We start from the raw sequence: 26,746 nt of genomic DNA, 5'->3' as shown, positions 1-26,746 counted from the left end.
GTTTCATGCATGTTCATCGACCAACCTGAGAAAAGATGTCTCTCAAAGCAAACCGGCTCCTCCCCACCATTCGACAGCAGCACACAGAGCCAGAGAACAAAGCCGATTAGTGGGGAAAGATGATGTCAGAAACTGCGATGGGACCATGAGCTAATCATCTGGGAAAAAAGCTAAATCCCCCCCTTACTAAAAAATAAATCTTAATTTGCTAAGATTCATATGTAGAAAAAGTCAAACGTAAAAGCATCCAAGGAAAAGACACAGGGTTAAGAATCTCGGACAAGATTCAGAACCAAGCAGCTGTAAGATCTGCACAATAGTAACATCTCTGCATGGCAAAAATGTCATCAAAGTTAAAGGTGACAAAAAGATACCTTTCACGGCAATGCAGAAAACACTGACCAGTCACAAGGAGCAGGTGAGCAGCGTTCAGAGCGTGCTGCTGCGGCCAAACGCCCGAAAACAGGCCTCATTCATGATTCATGGCGAAGGAAATACAAAGCAAACCACGGTGCTCAGCTCTTCCCACCGACAGACCGCACGCCGGAGGCAGGGACCACTGTCACCGGCAGGGGACCCACATCAGGCACCACCCTTGACATGCAGGACGCTGGCTCCTGACCAGCAGTGCCATGTGCAGACCCTGCACACACCTGTGCACACATACAGACCCCGTACATGCCTGCGTGCACACGTGCAGACCCCCACACACGCCTGTGCGCACGTGCAGACCCCCACACACGCCTGTGCGCACGTGCAGACCCCCACACACGCCTGTGAGCACGTGCAGACCCCCACACACGCCTACGCACACGTACAGACCCCACACACGCCTGTGCACATGTGTAGACCCCCACACACGCCTGCGCACATGTGTAGACACCTCACACACGCCTGCGCACACGTACAGACCCCATACACTCCTGTGCACACGTGCAGACCCCCACACACGCCTGTGCACACGTGCAGACCCCCACACACGCCTGTGCACACATGCAGACCCCCCACACATGCCTGTGCACACGTGCAGACCCCACACACGCCTGTGCACATGTGTAGACACCTCACACACGCCTGTACACATGTACAGACCCCATACACTTCTGTGCACACGTGCAGAGCCCACACTTGCCTGAACACATGTGCAGACCCCCCCACACACCTGTGCACATGTGTAGACACCTCACACACGCCTGTGCACATGTACAGACCCCATACACTCCTGTGCACACGTGCAGACCCCACACACGCCTGCGCACATGTAAGACGACATGGATCAGCATGGAGACAACCAAGTGGCCATCACCAGGGGCTGCTGAGTTTGGAAGCTGCTGGTGTCACACACAGAACGGGGGAGGGCGTGAAGAATGAGATGCAGGCAGGTGGCCCAGCGACCGCAGAGTCACCGCCGGGAGCCCGCGTCAGGCCCCTCCCACCTCAGACCCCGCACTCACCTGGGCCCCCGGCCCCCTGCCGCGCTCCTCTCGCTGGACGCCGGCGCCCCGAGCGTCCGCTCCCTGCGGGTCCCTGGCTTCCGGGGCTGGGGCTCCTCCTCCTGCTCCTCAGGCCTCCTCTTCTCGCTGTCACTGTCGTCGCTGCCTTCTCCGAGGATGTCGTCCACCTGACAAACAGCCAAGAGTCAGTGACAGACCTCCTTCCCGGGCCCCGTCCCCCCCGCAACAGGTTTCTCCCAGCAGAGTCCAGGGCTCCGAGTGCAGCAGGGTGGGGGGGGCTGGAGGTGGCACTCTGCTTTCTACCTGAGCCCTGGGGCTTGAAACTCAACCAATCCTTAACAAAGCCGCGGGCAAAAGACACTTGGAAATCCACAGAGCAAACCCAGACGGTCGGTTCGCAGGCAAAGACTGGGTTTAAATTCCTCTGTCCCTTATGTGAACAGGGACTTGCTTCCTAGTGCACTGTTGGATTTTATGGTGAATAATCAGCATATTTGCTTGAAACTTTCAAGATCAATGAGATTCACAGCACGACTCCTGAGTGGCAGGGCTTTCGGGGAGGCGCCCCAGTCCTTCCCATCCTGGAATCTGGGAGGAGAGCAGCCACCTGGGGGAGGAGACGTGGCCGTGCCACAGGGACACTTGCTAAGATGTCCGCCCGCTCGCTCTGGGCACGCCTCCAATTTGGGAAACGTGCAGAGAGGGCGACTCCTGAACACCTGGAGTGAGCTCAGCCGGCCCCACGCCTGACACGTGTGACGCGGACGGGAGTGGCAACAGAGGCGGCAGGCAAGTGAGCAGGTGATGGGAGTGCCGCATCCAAACCTCAGCCTCCCCGAACCTCAGCAGGCGGGAGATGGGTACCGTCAGTGCCTCGATGTGGCGGCGGGAGAGGCTGAGCCCAGTGCCGGGGAGGTGAACTCAAGTTCTCACCTTCTCTCTTGAACTACATGGAGATGGGAGAAGGACGTGCAGAAAGAACTTACACCCAGGAGCGAGGGGCCCGCTCAGCTGATGACTAGCAGAGGGAAGAGCACTTTATGTCCGGCACGGATCACGCCGGAGGGGTGTTGGCGGGCAGCTCTCTCGGGGGCTCCCATCCCAAGAGCACAGCCCTGCTCACAGCTCTCCCATGTTGAGGGTGTCTGTGTGCGACGGCACAGCCCCGTGGTCCCTGAGACAGGCAGGTGAGGTGGGGTGGCCTGACCACAGTCCCCCAGCGCAGGCTGTTTCCCAGAAGGGATCTGGGGGTGCACACCTGGCTGGGGCCTCGAGGGGCACTCATCGACGCCGACCCAACCCCACCCCCGCAGCAGGTAGGAGAAACGGCCACAGAGGATGGAGCACAACTCCTGAGACAGGCGCGGTTCGGAGCAGTCGAGGCCGAGTCCAGAGTCACAGAGGCTCGGTGTGAGGCCGCTTTGATCAGAAATCACAGCTCAACACCCGAGCCTGCATGGAGGCCGACTCATCCACCCCGTCCACTCTGCAATTTCAAACTCATCGCCACGTGTCCAGCGAGTCACAGCACATGTACCCTGGCCTGAATCATTAAAAGGCAGAAACATTTTAACCAATGGTTAATTAGCTAAGGCAGCGGCTTTATCAGGTCATTATAATGATCTCTAAAAGTAACACGTTACCAGGGACGCTGGCATGGAATGGTATTTAATAAGAGCATCTGGTTACTTGAAGAGGTTACTGATGTTCACACTTCACCAGAATGCTTACATCACTGAATTTACTGTTTTGATGGCAAATCTCCTATGGGAATAATTCTACTAAATTCTATTCTGAAATACTTAGGGCCTTTAACACGGCATCATTCCTTGTCAAGAGAGAAAAAAAAAGCACTGTTAAAATCTGTTATTTTACATTTGACAGCCAAGGGCAGGTGGGCCAGCCAGCACGGCAGCCCAGGGACCCCGAGGGACCCTCGCTAGCGTGGCACCCCACCTGGGAGGGCCTCAGACGTCCGTGCCAACGCTGGTGAGGCAGGGCAGCCCGGCACATGTCCCTGTGCTGCTATCTGGAAGATCTGGAGGTACCCTTTGCACAGCCAAGCCAGAAACGTGGGCACACATTCACATTAAAACCTGACCTCGCCTACACCATGCTCTTCCGATCTCCTCTCCCTCTTTCTGCCTGACTCGCGTAAACATCGATGTGGGAACACCACCTATCTTTCCTGGGCTTGTTTTTACAAAAAAGGTGACTGCACTTTTTGAAAAACAGTTTTCTTCACTACAGAGGCTCCTGGACTCAGGATGGGGTCACGTCCAGATGAGCCCATCACAGGCTGAAAACGTGTCACACACCCAGCCCAGCCGCCTTCCAGGCTCAGACATTACCCCATCGCTGGCAAAGTCGTCCAGCACAAGGCCGACTCGGAACAAGCTGTTCTACAGAATTCTGAGTCAAGACTTCTAATTCGAAGTGTGGTTTCCACCAAACACACGTCACTTGCACATCATTGTAAAGTTAGAAAATTGTTAAGCGAACCATTGTAAAGTTGAGGGTCGTCTGTATTTACTTTACTTAAAACATGCTAACATAATTTTTTTAAATCTTAATGAAAATTTAAAAGTATGTAAAAAGAAAAAACACAAATGAATTCATACCTGAGTGTTGGAATTTCTACCAAAGGGCAAATACAGATAACAGCAGATGCTACTGTACCCTGTCAATGCATGGAAATGAAATGTTTCTACCAACCTCCTTGCACGACCCCGGATCACAGAATAAAACTCTCCCCAGCTCTGCCCTGGAGTGAGGTGGGACGGCTTCGAGAGAGAGGATGGGAAACGAGAAAAGACACAGAGCAAGGTCGGGAAAGCACCCTGAGCACGAGAAGCAGAACAGGCAGAAATGAGGTAACGCAGCTGGAGAGGCAGCGGACGCTGGCTTTGGGCCCCAGCAGAACAGGCAGAAACGAGGTAATGCAGCTGGAGAGGCAGCGGACACCGGCTTTGGGGCCCAGCAGGCTTTTCCGCAGGGGTGTGCGTCTCTTTGTGAGCTGGCTGAGACAGAGGCGGGTGTTTGCGCACAAACACGCCAAACGCACACTCTTCCTGTACTAAGGCCGAGGATCCACACACGCCAAACGCACATTCGTCCTGTGCCGAAGCTGCGGCGTGAGGATCCACACGCGCCAAACGCACACTCGTCCTCTGACGAGGCCGCGGCGTGAGGATCCACACACGCCAAACGCACACTCGTCCTGTGCCGAGGCCGCGGCGTGAGGATCCACACACGCCAAACGCACACTCGTCCTGTGCCGAGGCCGCGGCGTGAGGATCCACACACGCCAAACGCACACTTGTCCTGTGCCGAGGCCGCGGCGTGAGGATCCACACACGCCAAACGCACACTTGTCCTGTGTCGAGGCCGTGGCGCTAGGATCCACACACGCCAAACGCACACTTGTCCTGTGTCGAGGCCGTGGCGCTAGGATCCACACACGCCAAACGCACACTTGTTCTGTGTCGAGGCCGTGGCGCTAGGATCCACACACGCCAAACGCACACTTGTCCTGTGTCGAGGCCGTGGCGCTAGGATCCACACACGCCAAACGCACACTTGTCCTGTGTCGAGGCCGTGGCGCTAGGATCCACACATGCCAAACGCACACTTGTCCTGTGTCGAGGCCGCAGCGTGAGGATCCACACACGCCAAACGCACACTTGTTCTGTGTCGAGGCCGTGGCGCGAGGATCCACACATGCCAAACGCACACTTGTTCTGTGTCGAGGCCGTGGCGCGAGGATCCACACATGCCAAACGCACACTCGTCCTGTGCTGACGCCGCAGCGTGAGGACTGAGTGCTATTCACACACAGTCACTGGGCACAGTGCTCTGGCCACACCCACCATGAGGAGACTCAGGGACTGTGTGGGGGGTGCATGCTTTAGAGTCACCTTCAGAAGAAAAATCCATGTTAGCGAGTTCTCACGTCTCCTGTGATTCTGGGAGCACTCCTGGTGACAGCAAGTTCTCATGTCTCAAGTGATTTTGGGAGCACTCCTGACGTGAGTTCTTATGTCTCACATGATTTTGGGAGCACTCCTGATGACAGTGAGTTCTTACATCTCGTGATTTTGGGAGCACTCCTGATGTCAGCGAGTTCTCACGTCTCGTGATACGGGGAGCACTCCTGATGACAGTGAGTTCTTACATCTCATGCGATTTTGGGAGCACTCCTGATGTCAGCGAGTTCTCAAGTCTCATGTGATACGGGGAGCACTCCTGATGACAGCGAGTTCTTACGTCTCGTGTGATACAGGGAGCACTCCTGATGACAGCGAGTTCTTACGTCTCGTGATTTTGGGAGCACTCCTGATGTCAGCAAGTTCTCAAGTCTCGTGATACAGGCAGCACTCCTGATGTCAGCGAGTTCTTACGTCTCATGTGATTTTGGGAGCACTCCTGATGACAGTGAGTTCTTACGTCTCATGTGATTTTGGGAGCACTCCTGATGTCAGCGAGTTCTCAAGTCTCATGTGATACGGGGAGCACTCCTGATGACAGCGAGTTCTTACGTCTCATGTGATTTTGGGAGCACTCCTGATGACAGCGAGTTCTTACGTCTCATGTGATTTTGGGAGCACTCCTGATGTCAGCGAGTTCTCAAGTCTCGTGATACAGGGAGCACTCCTGATGACAGCGAGTTCTTACGTCTCATGCGATTTTGGGAGCACTCCTGATGACAGCGAGTTCTTACGTCTCATGCGATTTGGGGAGCACTCCTGCTGATGGTGGCCCCACATCCGGCCTCTGTTCTTGAGGCATTTTATCAGGGTCATCATATTTCTTGGCTTCCACGTATATTAAATGCAGAATTTAAAAACGGTTAAGATAAAATTCCAACGTTAATTTTCATGGCTTTCAGGTTTCTTAAAAGCCGTTGCAGGTGAACGCTTACTGACGCCATGCCTCACACTGCTTAGGCATGTTCTGGACATGGAGGTCAGAAGCACGTGCTACATGGGGGACCAGTTTTCTTTGAAACCAGTGACATCAAGTGAGTGGTCTGCTAGCTGCAGAAGCCTCCGTGGTTTAAACCCAAGAAGAAATCCAGATGCCTACTGGGTCTCAAAGAACTGGGTACGCATTCCCACAGCACTGACCGGGCGTGAGTTCTCAACGCTGCTCCTCACATGAGGGGCGGGGAAGCCCTTGTCAGTGTGGGTGGGAGCAGCATTCCCCACGGCAGGCGCTGCTCTTGGGTCAGCAACTTTGCCTCTCCTCTGTCGACGTGGAGACCCTTCCTTCACCATTGGAACAGCCGACGCCCATCTAACACTCTGACGTGCCGGAAATGGCCAGAGGTCTCGACACCCCTCACTCAATGGCCCCCCGAAAGGCTGCACTTGACCCTGGTTCCAGATCCACTTGACTCCCCATCGTCTGTGCCCCAAAAGGAGCAGCAGCCCCACCCTATGTATCCCCAGGATGAAGAGGGGCCACGGCAGCCTCCAGGGAGCACCCCGGGGCAGGTACCTAGTCTGTCTCACCGGCCCACAGGGGGGTGCAGGCAATGGGCCCAAGAGACAGGCTTATCTGGGGTGCAGCTGCCTCATCTGCCCCAAGCACATGGAGTGGAAGAGGGACAGATGTGAGACGAGGCTGTCAGGCCAGGGCCAGGCCACGAGGAGCTTCTTGAGGCTGCTGTAATAACCAGGCGCCACAGCTCAAAAGATCCAAATTCACAACCTCACAGCTGTGCAGGTCAGAAGTCCAACACGAGCTTCACAGGACCAAAATCCAGGTGTCCACCGGGAGAATCCCTTCCTCGCATCTTCCAGCTTCCAGAGGCCTCAGGTCCTTCGCTCCGGGGCTCCTCTGACCCCTTCTCCTGCCTGCAGGCACTGATTGTCTTAAGGGCCCAGGGCTCACAGAGAATCAAGGAGACTTTAAATATTCACGAACATAAAACCCTCTGGCCTCTCTCCCATGCACAGAACAATCCACGGCTGCAGCCTTCCGCTTTCAATACCATTTGTTCCCGAAGCGCTACATCTGGGGGTTTACGATCACTTTTTATTTCTGAGAGAAAGGATTAGGTTTTGGGGTGGCTGAAAGCTGCTGAATGCGTTCAAGACATCTGTCTCCCATTGAGAATTCAACCCCCTTTGATATCGAATGACTAAGAACCAGTTGTCATCACTGCCTGAAACAGGACCGCGTGGGGAACAGATTCCGAGTCCTCCACGCCCGACCAGGAAACCAGGAAGGAGATGGGACATGTCAGCAGCTTCCAGGCAGGAAGAGGCAGCGTCCCTCCCTCCTCTCCTCCCACCCCTGGTCCTAGGCAGGTGGCTATTCCTTATACAGAACCTTCTGGAATCTTAAATAAAGTGGTCTGGGCTTACAGGTAGTGGCTGAGAAAAAATTTTTTTAGAGAAAACATTTTTGTGAAACAAAAAACAGCTAATGTTCAAAAAGACAGAAAAATGGCACAGAAATTCAGCACACCTCAAAAAAGGGTCTGATCCTCACAAGATAAACTGGTGTCTAAAGGTGATAACCTGAGTTACTGAGACGAGTCTGTCCTGAATAGAACTATCTGCATTTTTCTGCTACTGTTGAAAATACACAGGAGCTGTTTTCCTCCTCAAGAAACCTCCGCTGCCTTCCGGATGCAAACAGAATGGCGGCTCTCTCCAGAGGACAGCGGTGCCAGGCGGGCAGGGAGGACGGGCTCTGGTGGGAACATGAAGACCTGGGGGAAGGGGATGGCCTGTGCCCTGACCAGCTGCGGGTGAGGACCCCACACAGGCGCCACCCATGAGGGCACCTTACAGGAGGACACGGGATGTGGTTTCCCAGGATAGTCCTCCTAAAGAACAGTCTCCGAAGGACGGTGCTGCGCAGATCGCCCATCCCTAACATCCTGACTGTTGTGGAACCTTCTATCAGGGGGCGGCCTGGGACCCAAGAGAAGCACACGGGCCAAGGGGCCCAGGACACAGGAGCCAAGCAGGACCCGGCTGAGAAAACCCCAACTCCACCGATGCTGCCTAAAGCTGTTTCGCGCAGTGATAACGAGATGCTGTGAGAATCACCAGTCACTCTGTGTGTGTGTGTTTAAGGCCCATGTGCAACGGACACACAGCCCTCCAGCGTTTCTCAACGGGGGCTGGTTGGCGTCGGGCAGGGGGTGTTGACCGGCCCCAGGATCACCCCTTGTCGTGACCATGAGTGCCTCCAGACCCCGTCCCATGTCCTTGGGGTGGGCCGGGAGAGCCGGAGGGGCTGGGCGGTGTCGGTCCTGGTGAAGACGCAGGCACGAATCCTAAGCCACAACTTCCATGTGTTCTCATGCCACACACTGCGGACACATTGCTTAATGCTGTTCTAGGTCTCCTTGAATAGGAAGTTGCATGAAAAACACAAGTGCTAGTCCCAAACTAGACACAACTATGCAAGTGCAGAATTCTAGCTCTGCCTCCATGTGCACAGCTCAGCAATCCACCCGCACACCATAGCTCTGCGGCCCCTGCACGAGCGCCGGCGCGGGCACCAGGGCGTGGGGTTGGCTCACCTCTTTGTCCATACTCTCTAAATCCTCCTTACAAAGAGTGTACAGCGGCATTGTCTCAGACATACTGGGCTGTCGCTTTCTTCTAGAAGGGCCAGGCTGCTCTCCGTCCTGAGCGTCAGGCAGCTCTTCGCCAAACATCTGCGGCTGAGGTGGCGGAACCGCTCTGAAAGGAATTTCATAGGTCCCACATGAGGAAGGTCAGTTTGAATTGCACTTTTCCGCACTGAATCAGACTCCTGGCTCTCGGACTAGATAAACACTCACACACCCCAACAGGGAACGCGTATGATCAGCACTGAATCAGACTCCTGGCTCTCGGACTAGATAAACACTCACACACCCCAACAGGGAACACGTATGAAAAACGTGATGTTTCGCCAATACGTTTTTCAGAGGTTAATGGATCAGAATTTGCTAACTGAGCCAGGGTGAGTGGCAAAACATGTTTCTGACTATCCTGTGGAAAAAGAACACCCACCTTCTTTTATCTGCAAAACCCCCGTGGGGCAGAGAGCATCTGCCGGGCTCTGGCATCTTAGAATAAAGGGCAAAGAGAGACGGGAGATGAACCGTGTTCTGGGAACCCCCAGGACATGTCATTCACCCTCAAAATAGGGTCCGGAGAGCTACATGGCAAAACACAAAACAAGAAAATGCAACATCTCCAGGCAATGAAAACAAACACAAAAACAGCCAAGTGACAAAACAGATGTCAGTGGGCTGAAATTAAAATCATTTCACAGGTCAGCGCAGTGGCTCAGCTTGTAAAGCCAGCACTTTGGGAGGCCGAGGCGGGTGGATCACTTCAGGTGAGGAGTTCGAGACCAGCCTGGCCAACATGGCTAAACCCCATCTCTACTAATAATACAAAAATTAGCCTGGTGTGGTGGTGCACGCCTGTAATCCCAGCTACTCAGGAAGCTGAGGCAGGAGAATCACTTGAACCTGGGAGGCAGAGGTTGCAGTGAGCCGAGATTGCGCCACTGCATATTCCAGCCTGGGCAACAGAGCAAGACTCCATCTTAAAAAAAAAATTCACAAAAAAACAGAAACAGGTAAATCTTGTGCTTGTATAGTTAAATATTAATGTAATAAATCAACTAGAAAGGGCCAGTCTTCTGTTTCAAGGATCTTTCTGCTATGTTAAAACCGCAGCTCCGTTTGAAACGGTTTCTCTTCTCTGTACACATCTTTCTCGATCTGGATGTGTCAATCTTATTAATATATTCTGATGCATGCCTCTGACTGCTAGAATTTAAGGCAAGCCTCTGGAAAGAGGTGGTGCTGCCCTCCTGAGAGGCGGCTGTTTCTAGCTGCTGGTTCTTCCCTGGATGACCAAAGGACGAGACCAGGAGGCACTGAGCGTGTGTCCCAGCTACCAGCTAGCTCGGGACAGGCATGAGGATGAGGGGATAAAACCCATCCTGGTGAAGGAAAACGGGCACTAAGTCAAAGTCACAAAACTAAAAAGACACAACCGTGTTAGGCTATTTACTAATGGAGAGATGATTTTCTGCCCAGAAATCTGAAAGTGCTGATCTGCACTGTTTGGAATTCAGGACTTCCCAAGCCTTGTCAAAGTCCACTCTTCACGGTGGCCCTCTGTGAACACGCGCTTCCCATCCCACAAACGCCGCAAACGCCACGCTTCCCATCCCACGAACACCGCGAACGCCACGCTTCCCATCCCACGAACGCCGCGAACGCCACGCTTCCCATCCCACGAACACCGCGAACGCCACGCTTCCCATCCCACGAACGCCGCAAACGCCACGCTTCCCATCCCACGAACGCCGCGAACGCCACGCTTCCCATCCCACGAACGCCGCGCTTCCCATCTGCATTTGGCTGAAACACCTGTGTACGTATAACTGGACACATGCAGTTCAAAGCAGTGTTGTTCAAAGGGCCAACTGCACTGTTATTTTAAACTGAATTAAATGTTTCAACTAAATGTTAAAAACCTGTGATAACTGCTCTACTCCAGCCAAACACCCCACCTCTGGGGTCTCAGAGAAGGCCACGGAGGAACCTGCGGGGAGCCTGACATCCAGCCCCACCGGCAGCAACGAGGCCCCACCCAACCATATGGGAGGGTCAGGATTCTCACCAGCCCCCACTGGAGATGCAGACACTCCCCCCATGGTGCCAGTAATGACGACGTGGGGAGCCAGGACTGCCACAGCAACAGTATCACCCCCATACCCCACAGCCGTCCACCAGCAATGGCATCACCCCACCCCCACAGCCGTCCACCAGCAACGGCGTCACCCCATCCACACAGCTGTCCACCAGCAACGGCGTCACCCCCATACCCCACAGCCGTCCACCAGCAACGGCGTCACCCCCATACCCCACAGCCGTCCACCAGCAACGGCGTCACCCCCATACCCCACAGCCGTCCACCAGCAACGGCGTCACCCCCATACCCCACAGCCGTCCACCAGCAACGGCGTCACCCCCATACCCCACAGCCGTCCACCAGCAACGGCGTCACCCCCATACCCCACAGCCGTCCACCAGCAACGGCGTCACCCCCATACCCCACAGCCGTCCACCAGCAACGGCGTCACCCCCATACCCCACAGCCGTCCACCAGCAACGGCGTCACCCCCATACCCCACAGCCGTCCACCAGCAACGGCGTCACCCCCATACTCCACAGCCGTCCACCAGCAATGGCGTCGTCACCTCCATCTCCCATTGCCATCCACCAGCAACGGCGTCACCCCCATACCCCACAGCCGTCCACCAGCAATGGCGTCGTCACCTCCATCCCCCACTGCCATCCACCAGCAACGGCGTCACCTCCATCCCCCACTCTCAGGCATCAGAAAGAGGCCGTGTGGGGAACTGGACTCCTATCCCAAATGGCAGGAACTAGGGGGCCTCCACTCCTGCTGCTGGAGCATGGCCCCCAAAAAAAAATCAGTGATGGGGGAAGGTTTAACTAAGGTCCAGAGTCTCCTACCATGAAGTGGAAAGGTCCAGGTTTCAATCCAGTATCACTTGCCACAAAGAACCAGGAAGATCTCAAACTATGCAGAAAAGGACAATCAACAGAGGCCAAGCTGAGAGGGCAGAGATGCTAAAATTCACAATGATTTTATAGCACCCATGATAAAAAGGCTTCAACAGGCGATTGCAAATATGCTTGAAACAACTGAAAAACACAAAAAGGATTGGCAAAGAAATAGAAGATACAGACATTTTATAAACGAAAAATAAAAACTAAAACCAAAAAATGTCCTGGACAGACTAGCAGCAAATGAAGGAGACAGAGGAAGGCTGTGAACCCGAAAATCTAACAGAAATCACCCAACCCGGACAACAGAGAAAATGAGCTGAACAGGAAAAAGAACACAGCTTAGAGACGCATGAGATACAAAAAGCCTCAGCATCCGTGTCCCTGCCGTCCCAGTATGGCAGAGACGGCCCTGAAAAGCAATGGCTGGAAATGTCCCAAAGACGTCAAAAGACATAAACCTTCCAACTCAAAAAGCAGAGTCAAACATAAACAAGGTAAACCCTCCAAATCTACACCAGGACACCTCACCATCAAACCTCAACTAAAGACAGAGAAAAACCTTGAAGGCAGTGAAAGAGAAAACACAGCTTACCTACAGGAAAAACGGTCAAAGACAGAAGATCACTCATCAGAACCACGAAGCCCAGAAGGAAGCCGGACGTTTTTCAGGCCCTGAGAAAAAGGAAGATCAACCCAGAGTCTTGTCCCATGAAAACGTCCCCCAGCAAGGGAGGAACTGGAGAGGGCCCAGGCCTGCCCCGAGAGCATGATGGACACTGCAGGGCAGGTCGGGAGGGAAGGGACCCCGAGGGAACCTCCCGTGAGGACGGAAGCAGGAATCCGGGCAAGCACCTGAGACTCCGTTCGAGTTCTCTAGACCACACTTGACTGTCAAAACTAAAGTCGTAAGAAATAATCCCAAAGCAAGCAGAAGGAAGGTAAGAAATAAGGAGGCTGAAAAACAAACAAACAAAAAAATAGAGAAGGTAAGCGGAGCAATTCCTTCAAAAACACAACCACAACTCACCCAAACGCAGTAGGTCCTGTGAAAAGCCCTGTAACTATTAAGGAAAATGAATATGAAATTTGAAATCTTGCAAAAATAAAATCTCCAGGACCAGACGGTCTCACTGGAGAATTCTCCCAAATGTGTGAAAGGAAGGGGCAAGTCCACAGTCTCACCAGGGATGCCGGAGGGTGGGGCACTTCCCGCCTCATCACAGGAGCCATAGCAAACCTGGGGGCAGACGGTACACAACATGACACGTGCAGCCCCACAGGCCCCTCAACATCAACATAAAGACACTTCACAGAAGTGCATCAAGGTTACTATACACCACAACCAACAGGACTTGTTTCTGGGGTGCAAGGCTGTTTTCACGTCCAAAAATCAGTCAATGTGCCCACTATGTACTGACAGAGGCAAAAGAGGAAAAACCACCCACACCATCATATCAATCAACAAACACCTAAAAACTCAACACCCACTGGTGATAACAACTCACAGAAAATACGAAATCCAACTTGATCAAGGGCATCTACGGGCAGAAAACCCAGAAACAGACTGCACAGGTGCACCTGGGCACCCTCGAGACGCAGCGGCAGAAGCAGCCACGGAGGGAGGACGGCGCCGGGGACAACGCGGCTGGGGCCAGAAAACCAACCTCAAGAGCATCCCGGGCTGAGGTGTCAAATGGAAGACTATAGAACTTTTAGGATAAAACATCAAGAAAATCTCTGGGATCTGGGACTAGGCTACTAGTTAACTTCACATCGAAAGCATGATTCCTAAAAGAAAGAAGTGATAAACAGAATCTCATGAAAATTAAAAACTTTTGCTCTGCCAAAGACCCTCTAGAGGATGAAAACTCAAGTTGCTGACTGGGAGGAAAGGATTTGTAAGCCACACATCCAACCAAGGACTAGCAGATGGAACAAACACAGGAGGTGATGTGTCATTATTCACCACAGAAATGCAGGTTACAGCCACAACCAGCTCAGGACACACCTATCAGAATGGCTGCAATAAACAGCACTGGCCACGCCACCTGGGTCACTCACCGCCGCTGAAAACGTGAAATGATGATGCAGGTATTCCAGAAAAAGGTCTGGCAGTTTCTTTAAAAAGCTAAACACACATTCACCATCCAATTTAGCAACTGTACCTACCACTGGACATTCATCCCAAAGAAATAAAAACTTAGATAGGTTAAGCATCCCATATCCAACACGCTTGAGACCAAAAGTGTTTGCGATTTTGGATTTTTGGATTTTGAAATATCTGTGTTACACTTACGGGCTGAGCATCTGCAACCGGTGACCCCAAATCCGAATGCTCTGATGAGCACTTCCTTCCAGGGCCACGTCAGTGCTCAGAAAGGTGCGAATCTTCGTGCTCAGAAAGATGCGAACTTTGGAGCATTTCCAATTTTGGATTTTCGGATGAGAGGCTCAACCTGTGCAAACATTTAGAGCAAAGGCTGGAAACAACCCAAATATCCCTCAAAGGGTGAACGGTGAAACCACAGATGGCTCCTTCACACACCACGAGACACGGCTCCGCAAGAGAAGGACATCAATGAGGGGCACAGAGGTGCTCCAGGAACTGGCCGAGGGAGGAGGGCCAACTCCAGAAGGCTGCCGACTTGCCGTACACAGCACTCCGGAGAGGGCGTGGTGCAGGGAGGGACAGCAGGTGGAGGGCCAAGGGTCAGGGAAGGGGAAGTGGCTGAGGCCATGAGGGGCCGCAGGGGAGCTGGTGTGAGGGTTCTGTGTCTGGATGAGTCTGTGTGGGTCCTAGTGGTGAGCCTGTTCCCCACTTTCACAAGAGGCAACCACAGCGGAAATAGGATAAAGGGTCCAAAGGGCCTCTCTGCATTATCACTGCATGTATATCTACAAATATCTCGAAAAGTCTGACCAAAAAACTGAATGTTCCCACTCACCCCCAGGTCCCCAGTGAGCCAGCCTGCCAGCCCAGCACCAAAAAGGTCAAAGCCAGAATTAGAAAAAACGTACAACGTTCAAAGCCTTAGATGAGGACCAGTCCAGGGACGAAGGGCCAACTGCCCTCACCGCCAAGCGTCCTGTCACGATGGGGTCTGCACAGGGTTCCGAGAACAGAATGAGGAACCACCACTCTCAGGAGGGTGGGGAGATGGGGCCACCTCCACAGCAGCACAACCAATGCACACAGCATATGAGGCCTGGGGCCGCTCAGGCGCGGGACCCACTGTGAGACGGGGTGCCATGGGGGATCCGGGCGACCAATGCACACAGCATATGAGGCCTGGGGCCGCTCAGGCGCGGGACCCACTGTGAGACGGGGTGCCATGGGGGATCCGGGCGACCGATGCACACAGCATATGAGGCCTGGGGCCGCTCAGGCGCGGGACCCACTGTGAGACGGGGTGCCATGGGGGATCCGGGCGACCGATGCACACAGCATATGAGGCCTGGGGCCGCTCAGGCGCGGGACCCACTGTGAGACGGGGTGCCATGGGGGATCCGGGCGACCGATGCACACAGCATATGAGGCCTGGGGCCGCTCAGGCGCGGGACCCACTGTGAGACGGGGTGCCATGGGGGATCCGGGCGACCGATGCACACAGCATATGAGGCCTGGGGCCGCTCAGGCGCGGGACCCACTGTGAGACGGGGTGCCATGGGGGATCCGGGCGACCGATGCACACAGCATATGAGGCCTGGGGCCGCTCAGGCGCGGGACCCACTGTGAGACGGGGTGCCATGGGGGATCCGGGCGACCGATGCACACAGCATATGAGGCCTGGGGCCGCTCAGGCGCGGGACCCACTGTGAGACGGGGTGCCATGGGGGATCCGGGCGACCGATGCACACAGCATATGAGGCCTGGGGCCGCTCAGGCGCGGGACCCACTGTGAGACGGGGTGCCATGGGGGATCCGGGCGACCGATGCACACAGCATATGAGGCCTGGGGCCGCTCAGGCGCGGGACCCACTGTGAGACGGGGTGCCATGGGGGATCCGGGCGACCGATGCACACAGCATATGAGGCCTGGGGCCGCTCAGGCGCGGGACCCACTGTGAGACGGGGTGCCATGGGGGATCCGGGCGACCGATGCACACAGCATATGAGGCCTGGGGCTGCTCAGGCGCGGGACCCACTGTGAGACGGGGTGCCATGGGGGATCCGGGCGACCGATGCACACAGCATATGAGGCCTGGCGCTGCTCAGGCGCGGGACCCACTGTGAGACGGGGTGCCATGGGGGATCCGGGCGACCGATGCACACAACATATGAGGCCTGGGGCCACTCAGGCACAGAACTCACTGTGAGACGGGGTGCCATGGGGGAACCGGGCAACCAATGCACATGACAGATGAGGCCTGGCGCTGCTCAGGCGTGGGACCCACCGTGAGACGGGTGCCATGGGGGAACTGGGCTGCAGGGCACCAGTGCTGTTGCAAGGGTGTGAGGGTGGCTGCAGGAGACCACGCTGGACCCGTTTATACAGGTGGAGTGGTCCTGCAGGCACCAGGGGTCCACACGTGGCGTGGCACTGCAGACACAGGTCTATTTAGTGCAGGGGACTGGGCAGGTGCCACATAAACTCAGACAAGCAGCGGGGACTCTTGGATTAAACCAGAAGAAAACACTCTACTGTTCCTCCAAGACGGAGGCCTACAGACAAAAGGTAGGGTGTGACCAGAGGCGTGGCCAATCCACACAGGCCCAGGTCCTCACCGCAGCATGAAGGCCCCGCAGAACTCCTGCCGGCTGGTCCCGTTTCCTCAGACTTCCAGCACTATGTCTAGCCTGGGGAGGGGGACATTCAAACAGGGATTCCTTTTTTCTGATATAATTTTGAAAACTATCAAAAAGCAGAACCCAGGCTCATTTTAGGAGAATTCAGTTTCCAACACGTACAAGTGAAGGAAGAGACATTTCCTTAACGTGACAAAGGTGCGTCTGCCTGCAATCACGCAGACCAGCCGGCCTGCTGCTGTGGCCACAACAATGCTGCTTCCCGCCACCAAACTGACGATTATTGCAACCTAACAAATCACATTAACATCCTTTTGTATAAATGAGCTGGTATTAACTGAAGTAATATTGATATTTTGGTGCAAATTACACTTTCAGATTAAAAACAGAAGAAAATTTCATCAAAAGTCAACTTATTCAAATGAACTACAGCCCAGCGTGCATCTTCCTCACGAAAGGCACAGCTAAACAGTTGTTTATGACGTGCCATTCGAAACTGAACTGCTGCTGTTCACGTAAATTATACACATTTCAGAACACATATACAGTTATCGGCTGCCATATTATTAGTGTCATTCAAGTAAAAGTGTTTGACTTTATTCAAATCCAGCTTACCATCTGCAAGTCTGTTTTCAGATAACAATTATTTTTTTCTCATCTTAGAAATTCCTAGCTCACTTCAAGCAAGGCTGAATTATTAAAAAACCAGTTTTGTATCTAATCTTTAACCACTTTATATAGTTTAAGACAATGAGACAAGAGCTTGAGACCAACCTGGGCAACATGATGAAACCTCGTCTCTACTAAAAATACACAAATTAGGCCGGGTGCGGTGGCTCACGCCTGTAATCCCAGCACTTTGGGAGGCCGAGAAGGGTGGATCACGAGGTCAAGAGATCAAGACCATCCTGGCTAACACGGTGAAACCCCGTGTTATTTTGTATTAAAAATAGAAAAAAATTAGCTGAGCGTGGTGGCAGGCGCCTGTAGTCCCAGCTACTCGGGAGGCTGAGGCAGAAGAATGGCGTAAACCTGGGAGGCAGAGCTTGCAGTGAGCCGAGATCGTGCCACTGCACTCCAGCCTGGGCGACAGAGCAAGACTCCGCCTCAAAAAAAAAAAGAAAAAAAAAATACACAAATTAGCCGGGCGTGGTGGCAGGTGCCTGTAATTCCAGCTGCTCAAGAGGCTGAGGCATGAGAATTGCTTGAACCTGGGAGGCGGAGGTTGCAGTGAGCCAAGATTGCACCACTGCACTCCAGCCTGGGCGATGGAGCAAGATTACGTCTCAAAAAAATAAATAAACAAAAATACTGAAGAAAAAATAAGTCAAAGGTTTGTGATTTCATTTTACATTATTAAAAAAAAAAAATTTATTTTTTGAGACAGGCTCTCACCCTGTGGCCCAGGATGAAGAGCCGGGGCACGATCACAGCTCACTGCAGCCTTGAACTCCTGAGCTCAAGAGATCCTTGCGGGTCTGCCTCCCCAAGCACTGGGACTACAGTGCGAGCCACCCCCCTGCATATTTTATTCAACAGTATGAAAAGCAGCATCTAAAGAACAGGTGTTGTTCGCAGTAGTGATCGTGTGGCTGCTTTAAATTATCACGTAATTTCGAAACCAAATCTCAGCAGTATCACTTCAGTGCACGTATCTGTCCTGCCGTCGTGCTTCTACTGATTAGAATTACAGCACAGAACAGACTCTGACTTCCTAGAGGTGGGGTCTCCGCATCATTCTGCTCTAGGTGGTGCTGGCCCGTTCACTGACTGGCCCACAGCAATCCCACAGGCCAGGTTCCACCACACTCTTCTCAGAAGGGTCCAGGAGCTTTGTCAACTGGCCGGAGAGTTGAAATTAATTAAGTCAAATGAAGAAGTAAGAGTACCACCAAAGGACTAAGCCCTGGTGTTACGGAAAGAGACCTGTTCCCAGTCCCTGGGATCACCGCAGTGGTGAGAGTGGCTGTCGGCTGGGCCTGAGCGGCTCCAGGGTAGGAGGCTTCGCAGGAGCAAGTGGGCAGCGGGTGGGATCAGCTATGCCTTCGCCACAGATGGAAGGAAGCAGAGCTTCCGGGGGGCACGTGCCATGCTCAGGGCCCTTCTGGACCCTGCCCTAGGCACCCCCTCATTTGGCTGTTTTGAGCCTTTAAAATAAACTGGTATTGCTGAGTGAAATGGTTTCCAGAGTTTCGTGAACTGATTCAGCAGATTATCAAAACTGCAGAAGTCTGTGTGTGCGGATCCCCAACACTGTGGCCAAGCTGGACGGTGAGGTGGCCTGGGGGTCCGAGATGAGGGCAGCCTGGTGGGACTGAGCCCCTAGACTCAAGGCCTGATGCCAACTGTGGGTGGTCAGCGTCAGAAACAAACTGAACTGCAGACACCTGCCGGCCTCGAAGAGCTAGAGAAGCAGTGTTGGAAAGACACCTCGTATTAAAAACCCAACCAGCCTGCAACAGGAAGCCTTTCTAAAGACCAGAAACAACATCACCACGAGGACGCCTTCTTAACAACAGAAGACACCGTCACCAGAACACGATGGGAGGTGACATCATCACCAGGACGCCTTCCTAACGACAGATGACATCGTCACCAGGACACGATAGGAGGTGACATCATCACCAGGATGCCTTCCTAATGACAGGAGATGACATCATCACCAGGACGCCTTCCTAATGACGGGAGGTGACATCATCACCAGGACATGATGAGAGGTGACAGCATCACCAGGACGCCTTCCTAACGACAGGAGATGACATCGTCACCAGGACACAATGGGAGGTGACATCATCACCAGAACACCTTCCTAATGACGGGAGGTGACATCACCACCAGGACACGATGGGAGGTGACAGCATCACCAGGACACCCTAATGACGGGAGGTGACAGCATCACCAGGACACAATGGGAGGTGACATCATCACCAGGATGCCCTCCTAATGACGGCAGGTGACATCATCACCAGGACACAATGGGAGGTGACATCATCACCAGGACACAATGGGAGGTGACATCATCACCAGGATGCCCTCCTAATGACGGGAGGTGACAGCATCACCAGAACACGATGGGAGGTGACATCATCACCAGGACGCCTTCCTGATGATGGGAGGTGACAGCATCGCCAGGACGCCCTCCTAATGACGGGAGGTGACAGTATCACCAGGACACGATGGGAGGTGACAGCATCACCAGGATGCCCTCCTAATGACGGGAGGTGACAGCATCACTAGGACACGATGGGAGGTGACATCATCACCAGGACGCCTTCCTGATGATGGGAGGTGACAGCATCACAAGGACACGATGGGAGGTGACATCATCACCAGGATGCCCTCCTAATGACGGGACGTGACAGCATCATCAGGATGCCTTCCTAATGATGGGAGGTGACATCATCACCAGGACACGATGGGAGGTGACATCATCACCAGGACGCCCTAATGACGGGAGGTGACAGCATCACCAGGACATGATGGGAGGTGACATCGTCACCAGGATGCCTTCCTGATGACGGGAGGTGACAGTATCACCAGGACATGATGGGAGGTGACATCATCACCAGGATGCCTTCCTAACGATGGGAGGTGACATCATCACCAGGACGCCTTCCTAATGATGGGAGGTGACAGCATCACCAGGACGCCTTCCTAATGGGAGGCGACAGCATCACCAGGACGCCTTCCTAACAACTGGAGGTGACATCATCACCAGGACGCCTTTCTAACAACGGGAGGTGACATCATCACCAGGATGCCTTCCTATTCATCGGGGATGACATCATCTCTGTGGCTGGGGATCCTCTTCCCTGTCATCAGAATGGAGGACCTCAGATTCATCCCAAACCCTCCATCCCCCAGGTCCCAGAGCGTCGCCAGGCTGCCGCACAGGAGGCCACCTGCACCGGCCCAGCTGCCCACAGCCACCCTGTACCTGCCCACCTCCCAGTCACCCGACCTGACTCCTCTTAGCAACACTCCCCACCATGACCTCAAGGGCCGTGAAATCAGCCGAGAGAGGCACACGCTGCTCTCCAGAATCATAAAAGACAAAACACAATCTATGACAGAAAACCGGGAAGGAACCAGAGTGCGTTTCCAGAGGGAGTGGCCTCTCCCGAAGGCTGGCTGGGCTTTGCCGTGGTGCCTGGCAGGGCCTCCTCACCTGTCCACCCAGGCTCGGGAGCTGCCGCCCACTGTGCGAAGGCCACGCTCTGGCCACCCCTGCTCCTGATCTGGGAGGGCCGTGCACTCCAGGCCTCAGCGTCCCCACGCAGGGACAGTGCTGGATCCTGCAAAGGCTCGAAAAGGACATCAAGCCGTACCTCTCCATCTCCCCATTAACCGTGAGCACCCGTCTCCCTCTAGCAGCCTGCATTCTGTACCCTCAGATCACAGGATCTGAGGTGTTGTGACCTGTCAAAGGGCTTCCAGGGGCAAACGCACACCAGGTCTTGGTGGGTGCTCCTTGCCTGGGTCAAGTTTAATTGAGTTAAACTTTTGGTTGAATTTCAAAGCAACAACCACGGTACAAACAAAGACTTCTCACTTAAATCTCCAAGAATGTCCTACAGCCATTTACATGGGGTCTGCAGGGGCCACAACCTTAGGCTGAGGACTGATCTCGGGTCCACGCGGGCAAACAGGCACAGAGGCCAAGTGCTCAGGAAGCATCCCTCGGGGCCTGCAATCTCCCCTCTTCAGGGCAGCACAGATCCCAGCTTCCAACGCCTTCCAGTCCAATCAAGTTTCCCTTCCTCACGGTGCTGTTTACCAACCACCACTGCCACCACCCCTGCATCTACTCTGTGTGGAAACGAAGAGGGCAGCCCGGGGTTGGCAGAGCAGCAAACGTGGAGCCGGCAGAAAGCAGATGGTGAGGCGAGTGGAACAGGGGGCTCAGAACCAGCCCTCCTCTGCTCGTTCTCTGCTGAGTGTTCCCAGGACCGAATGCTCTGCGGCGCGGCCACAGGTGTGCACATGTGGGTGCCTGGACAACATCTGAGAAGCTGATCGTGGGGGTTTTGTTTTAGTTTTGGGACCCAAGACAGGAGAGAAAAACAAAAGGACCCGAGAGTGCAAGCGGGGGCGGCGTTCCCACGAGGTGGAAGCGGGAGTCTGCAGCCTCCACCCCACAACAGACTGGAGCAGCAAGCTTGAAGAGCCCTCACTAGCTGGGGGCAGCAGCTGGGTCGCCATGTACCTGAAGGAAGAGGGCTCCTGGCGGATGGGTAGGGAGCTGGAGGGCGCTGGGGGCCCCCGGGCGCCTGTCCTGATGAGCTTCCCCGTGTTGGAGTCGTAGATCCGAACCTCGGGGCCAGGCTGGGCCTTGGGAAGAACCGGCATTGGGTGGAACGAGGCGGTAGGTGGCACACCCTCCTGGTCTGGAAAGGCCGCAAGGCTGTTCTCCCTGTCGGAGGAAGAGAACAAGGGCCATGAGCAGGGCGTCCGGGTGATGCGGGGCAGGCACACAGGGACACCCAGTGGGCACTGCCCAGGCACATGAACCAACAGCTGTCCAGCAAGGGAACGCCTGGCACGGACCTGCCGGGTACAGCGAGGACCTACCTCTGTGCCTTGGTGTGATCGTCCCTGAGTGGGAAGAGCTGCTCCTCCACCTTGTCCCAGCGCTCCAGGCAGCTCCACAGCCAGTCAGGGTTGACCACGTGCAGGTGTCCGCACTCCTGTGCCTGCAGCACCTTCTCTGTGCCTGCGGGAGACCCAGCTGCGTCAGGCTGTCCCGGCCAGCACTGGAGGCTCAGGGCCCACATCCGGCTGCACCCACCAGGGCCCTCACCCGACTGCACCCCTCCAGGGCTCAGGGCCCTCACCCAGCTGGACCCTACCAGGGCTCAGGGCCCTCACTCAGCTGCACCCCACCAGGGCCCTCAACCAACTGCACCCCTGCAGGGCTCAGGGCCCTCACCCGGCTGCACCCCACCAAGGCCCTCACTTGGCTGCACCCCTCCAGGACTCAGGGCCTTCACCCAGCTGTACCCCACCAGGGCTCAGGGCCCTCACTCGGCTGCACCCCACCAGGACCCTCACCCGGCTGTACCCACCAGGGCTCAGGGCCCTCACCCAGCTGCACCCCACCAAGGCCCTCACTCGGCTGCACCCCTCCAGGACTCAGGCCTTCACCCAGCTGTACCCCACCAGGGCTCAGGGCCCTCACTCGGCTGCACCCCACCAGGGCCCTCACCCAGCTGCACCCCACCAGGGCCCAGGGCCCTCACCCGGCTGCACCCCACCAGGACTCAGGGCCCTCACCCGGCTGTACCCACCAGGGCTCAGGGCCCTCACCCAGCTGTACCCACCAGGACTCAGGGCCTTCACCCAGCTGTACCCCACTAGGGTTCAGGGCCCTCACTCAGCTGCACCCCACCAGGGCTGCCCACTGCAGGTTCCCATCTCCCAGGCCAGGATAAGCAGCCATAGTGGGGAAGGGGTGGATCTCAGATGGGGAGCCGGGCACAGTGGGTGACGTGAGTGGCAGGAGGACCTCTCTTAGCATGTGTTCAGGCAAGCACCTCAGCAGTGAGGCCACAAACACAGAAGCAAAAAGGAAATGTGAGCACAATTCGGGGGGAAGGAAGGAAAGCGAGAGAAGGGCCAGGAGCTTGGGCACTCACGGGACAGGGCAGGCGGGCACCTAATGGGCCAAGGAGGACCCCGGCCTGGCCCAGCTCCATGCTCAGGAGAGAAGGGTCAGGAGCTGGGCAGACACGCGGCAGGGCAGACGGGCACCTGAGGGGCTAAGGAGGACCCCGGCCTGGCCCAGCTCCAGGCTCAGGAGAGAAGGGTCTGACTGCCCATGGGAGGCCAGGGCTTGGCTTTCTCCTGGGATCAAGGGTCTCGCTGGGCTCCACGGAAGGCCTGCCTCTGCCCTGCAGCTAGCACCTGGCTATTTCACACTGAGATGGAACCTTCCATTTACCCTTGATTCAAATGCTTTACTGAGCACATGTGTGTCCAACGCCACATGATACGTGCCAGAGCCGTGGCCTCAAATAAGACCACACCTGCTGTCAGGGAGCGTGCATGGACAGGGATGAGCTCACCCCACAAGGCTATCCTGAGCCCCAGAGGCGGGGCCACCCATTGAGAAGCCCTCTCAGGAAGCACCGCCAAGACAGGAAGCGGATTGGAGAAGCAGAACCTGAAGTGGTTCAGGGAATCTTAATTCGGGGAAAATCCAGGTGCTTATGGGAGCATTTTCACAGAATAACTAGAATAACGAGGTATTTGGGTTTTTTAAGCACTGGGGTGTAAGTCTTCCTTCAAGATTCACCTATTGCTGAAAGGTTCTGTTTTATTCGGCAGAAGTTTCAACATGTCAGAGCAACCTGCCCCGTCTGGGACAGGTTTCACTATCGGGAGACAGCAGGCCTGTCCTCTGCTCTCCCAGCCACAATGTGTTCCTCTGTGCACGTTTCAGCTGAAACCCTGCATTTAGTTTTTTAACTCGGAGGGTCCGTCAACCTTTTACCTGCGAATTGAGCGCCCCGCCTCCTGTTCCTGCCTCAAATTTCTCCACTACGCCCCTATCGCTGATTCCCTGTTCTCCAACCCGGCCATGGCTTACTCCAGGGAGAAGGCTGAACTTTCTACACCGCACACGAGTAACTCTCACCACCGAACGGTGTGCGCGATGACTGCAGTCCGAAAGCATGAACGTGCCCAAACTCTAATTTCACCCAATGTCATGATCTATTCTTAAAAGATGGTGATTCTGGGAAATGTTTCTGAAAATTGAAAGTGAGATAAACAGCAATGCCAACTCTAAGGAGTGCCTGCAAGGAGCCTGCAGGCCTGACCACGCCCAGGGCACAGGGAGGCAGCACTCACCAGCTCGCGCGGCGATCAGGTGCGTGGCCCTGTCAGGGGCGTCGGGGCTCAGCACCAGCCGAGTGAGGATCTTCGCTCCCAGCGCCGTGGCGTGGTAATGCTCCCGCGTCTTCTCTATCGGGAAGTTTGTCGGGTGTAACCCACTGAAAATTATGGCCACGTCTGCCAGCACCTTGCTCTTGAGCTCCGGCACGATCTTGCGGATGTCCGGCGCCTCCTCGATCTCCTTGTTGAGGTAGCGGTCGTACTTGGCATAGTAGTCGGTGTGTACACGGACCAGGATCTCCTCCAGGTAGATAAGGTGGTCATCCTCGTCCGTGTCCTCCTCCTCCTCCTCCTCCACGCTCTGGTCCAGGGACTCGCCCGCAGTGACCCCCGACAGCTCGCTGTTCTGTGACTCGGTCTCTGCCTCCTTCCTGTCGGCACAGCCGTTGCCCAGGCCGCAGAGGCCATCCCGCTCGCCCTCCTCCTGCCCCCCAAGCTCGGGCCCCTTGTCCGGGGCATGCGCGCCAGGCTCGGCCTCTCCGGGGAGACTCGGTGCTGCAGGCTGCCCCGGCTCCAGGGAACTGCCCTGTGCCAGCACCCCGGCTCCCTCTGGAGCGGCCTTTGGCTTCTGCCGGCCTCTTTTCCCCTCGCTTTCGCCATCAGAGGTGGAGGAGGAGGACTTCGTGCCCTCGGACTCACTGCTGCTCTCGCTGTCGCTGGATAAGTCGAAGTCCAGGTCAGTGCCCATGGCACCCTGGGCAGGCCGCGGTCCCGGTGCCACCCGGCCATCCCGCGCACAGGATCCCTGGGGCTCAGGAGCGCCTGCCAGCTCTCGGCTGCTGGTGGAGGCCTGGGCAGGGGGCCAGATGTCCCTCTCATCCGGCTTCCCGGGGCGGGGTGAGTCCCGTGGGGTGGCGGCCTCGCTGCCGTTCAGCTCCCGTGCAGGCTTCTCCAGGCCGTTGCTGGGCTCCACTCCAAGGGCCTGCGTTCCCCGCTCGGGGTCTCTCACGGGCGGAGCTTGCTCTGAGACCTCAGTGCCTCGAGAAGAATGATTTACTAAATATGCATGCAAAAGGAAAAGTTACCACAATTTAGCATGAAACATTAAATAACGTTCCAAGTTAAAGCAGCACCCTTCTCCACGGCTGTGAAGTCTGTCACCCTCTAGACCAGGCCTTGGCAACCTTGCTGTGAAGAGCCGGACAGGGTGAGCACCCCTTACCCGAAGTGTGTGGGACCAGGGACATTTTGGATATTGAATTTTTTTCCGAGTTTGGAGTGTTTGCGTTAAACTTACCACCAGCTGAACATCCCAAATCCGAAAAATCCAAAATACCCTAATGAGTATTTCCTTTAAGCACCATGTGGGCACTCAAAAAGCTTTGGATTTGGGGGAGGAGGGATCCTCCACCAGTAAGGACAACTAGAGGTTTCTGGGCTGCAGACCTGGCGCTACCGTGGCCGTTAGCCCCTGACGACCTGGCACCACCGTGGCCGTAGGTCCCTGACGAGCTGGCGCCACCGTGGCCGTAGGTCCCTGACGAGCTGGCGCCACCGTGGCCATGGTTTCCCAAGCCACGGTCTGGAGGAAGTCAGCAACTCCACACCGACCCCACCCATCTGGTGAAAGTCTCTACCTTCTACAGGAATGCCCCCAGTTTCACCCTCTCCTGGTCTTAACCTCCAAGTTCCATTTTAGTGACTATAGCAGTAAATGTGTGCCTCAAAATATTTTTAAAAAAACTAAAGATAAAAAACACTTAACTTTTCGTAGGGTGGACGTCAGCTGCATACCTGCCTGACACTGCTCTCTGGGGCCCCAGCCAGCACCCGGCCTGACCACTGCGCAAGGGGAACGGTTCTTCCTCGCAGAGCCACCGCCCCCACATTTGCTCTCTCTACAGAATGCCATGGCCCAATACGCAGGGGTGTGTTTAAGGAAAACTGGGATGAAGGGAGTTATTCAGGTGTGTTAGGTTAAAGAGCATCCTCTAGTTTTTATTCAACTGGGAAAATGCTTAAGTGAGGGCCTTTTTAAAGCCCAAATCGAAACAACATAATATCCTGTTTTTCAGTACTATATAAATGAATCCAATAATCTCTACTGAAACACAAATAAAAAAACAAAGAGTATCTTGA

At 55.0% G+C, this 26,746-nt stretch overlaps 1 protein-coding gene across 5 annotated transcripts in view; it reads right to left on the bottom strand.

Annotated features, from left to right (window-relative positions):
- Window positions 1-26,746, bottom strand: part of CTDP1 (CTD phosphatase subunit 1) — a 75,425-nt gene that overhangs the window by 15,614 nt on the left and 33,065 nt on the right. For 2 of the 5 annotated variants that reach the window (XM_054460863.2, XM_054460866.2), the window contains exons 8-12: window positions 24,623-25,663; window positions 22,343-22,484; window positions 21,978-22,184; window positions 8,998-9,160; window positions 1,455-1,621 (exon numbers count right to left, since the gene is read on the bottom strand). In XM_054460863.2, coding sequence (XP_054316838.1) covers window positions 1,455-1,621; window positions 8,998-9,160; window positions 21,978-22,184; window positions 22,343-22,484; window positions 24,623-25,663 — 1,720 coding nt within the window. The remainder of the gene's footprint in view (window positions 1-1,454; window positions 1,622-8,997; window positions 9,161-21,977; window positions 22,185-22,342; window positions 22,485-24,622; window positions 25,664-26,746) is intronic. The other 3 variants (XM_054460864.2, XM_063653882.1, XM_054460865.2) reach the window with 3 other exon arrangements.

This window comes from Pongo pygmaeus, chromosome 17 (assembly GCF_028885625.2).
Source record: "Pongo pygmaeus isolate AG05252 chromosome 17, NHGRI_mPonPyg2-v2.0_pri, whole genome shotgun sequence".
NCBI classification, from domain to species: domain Eukaryota; kingdom Metazoa; phylum Chordata; class Mammalia; order Primates; family Hominidae; genus Pongo; species Pongo pygmaeus.
Note: the sequence above shows the minus strand (reverse complement) of the source record. Positions and strands in the feature narration are given on the sequence as shown.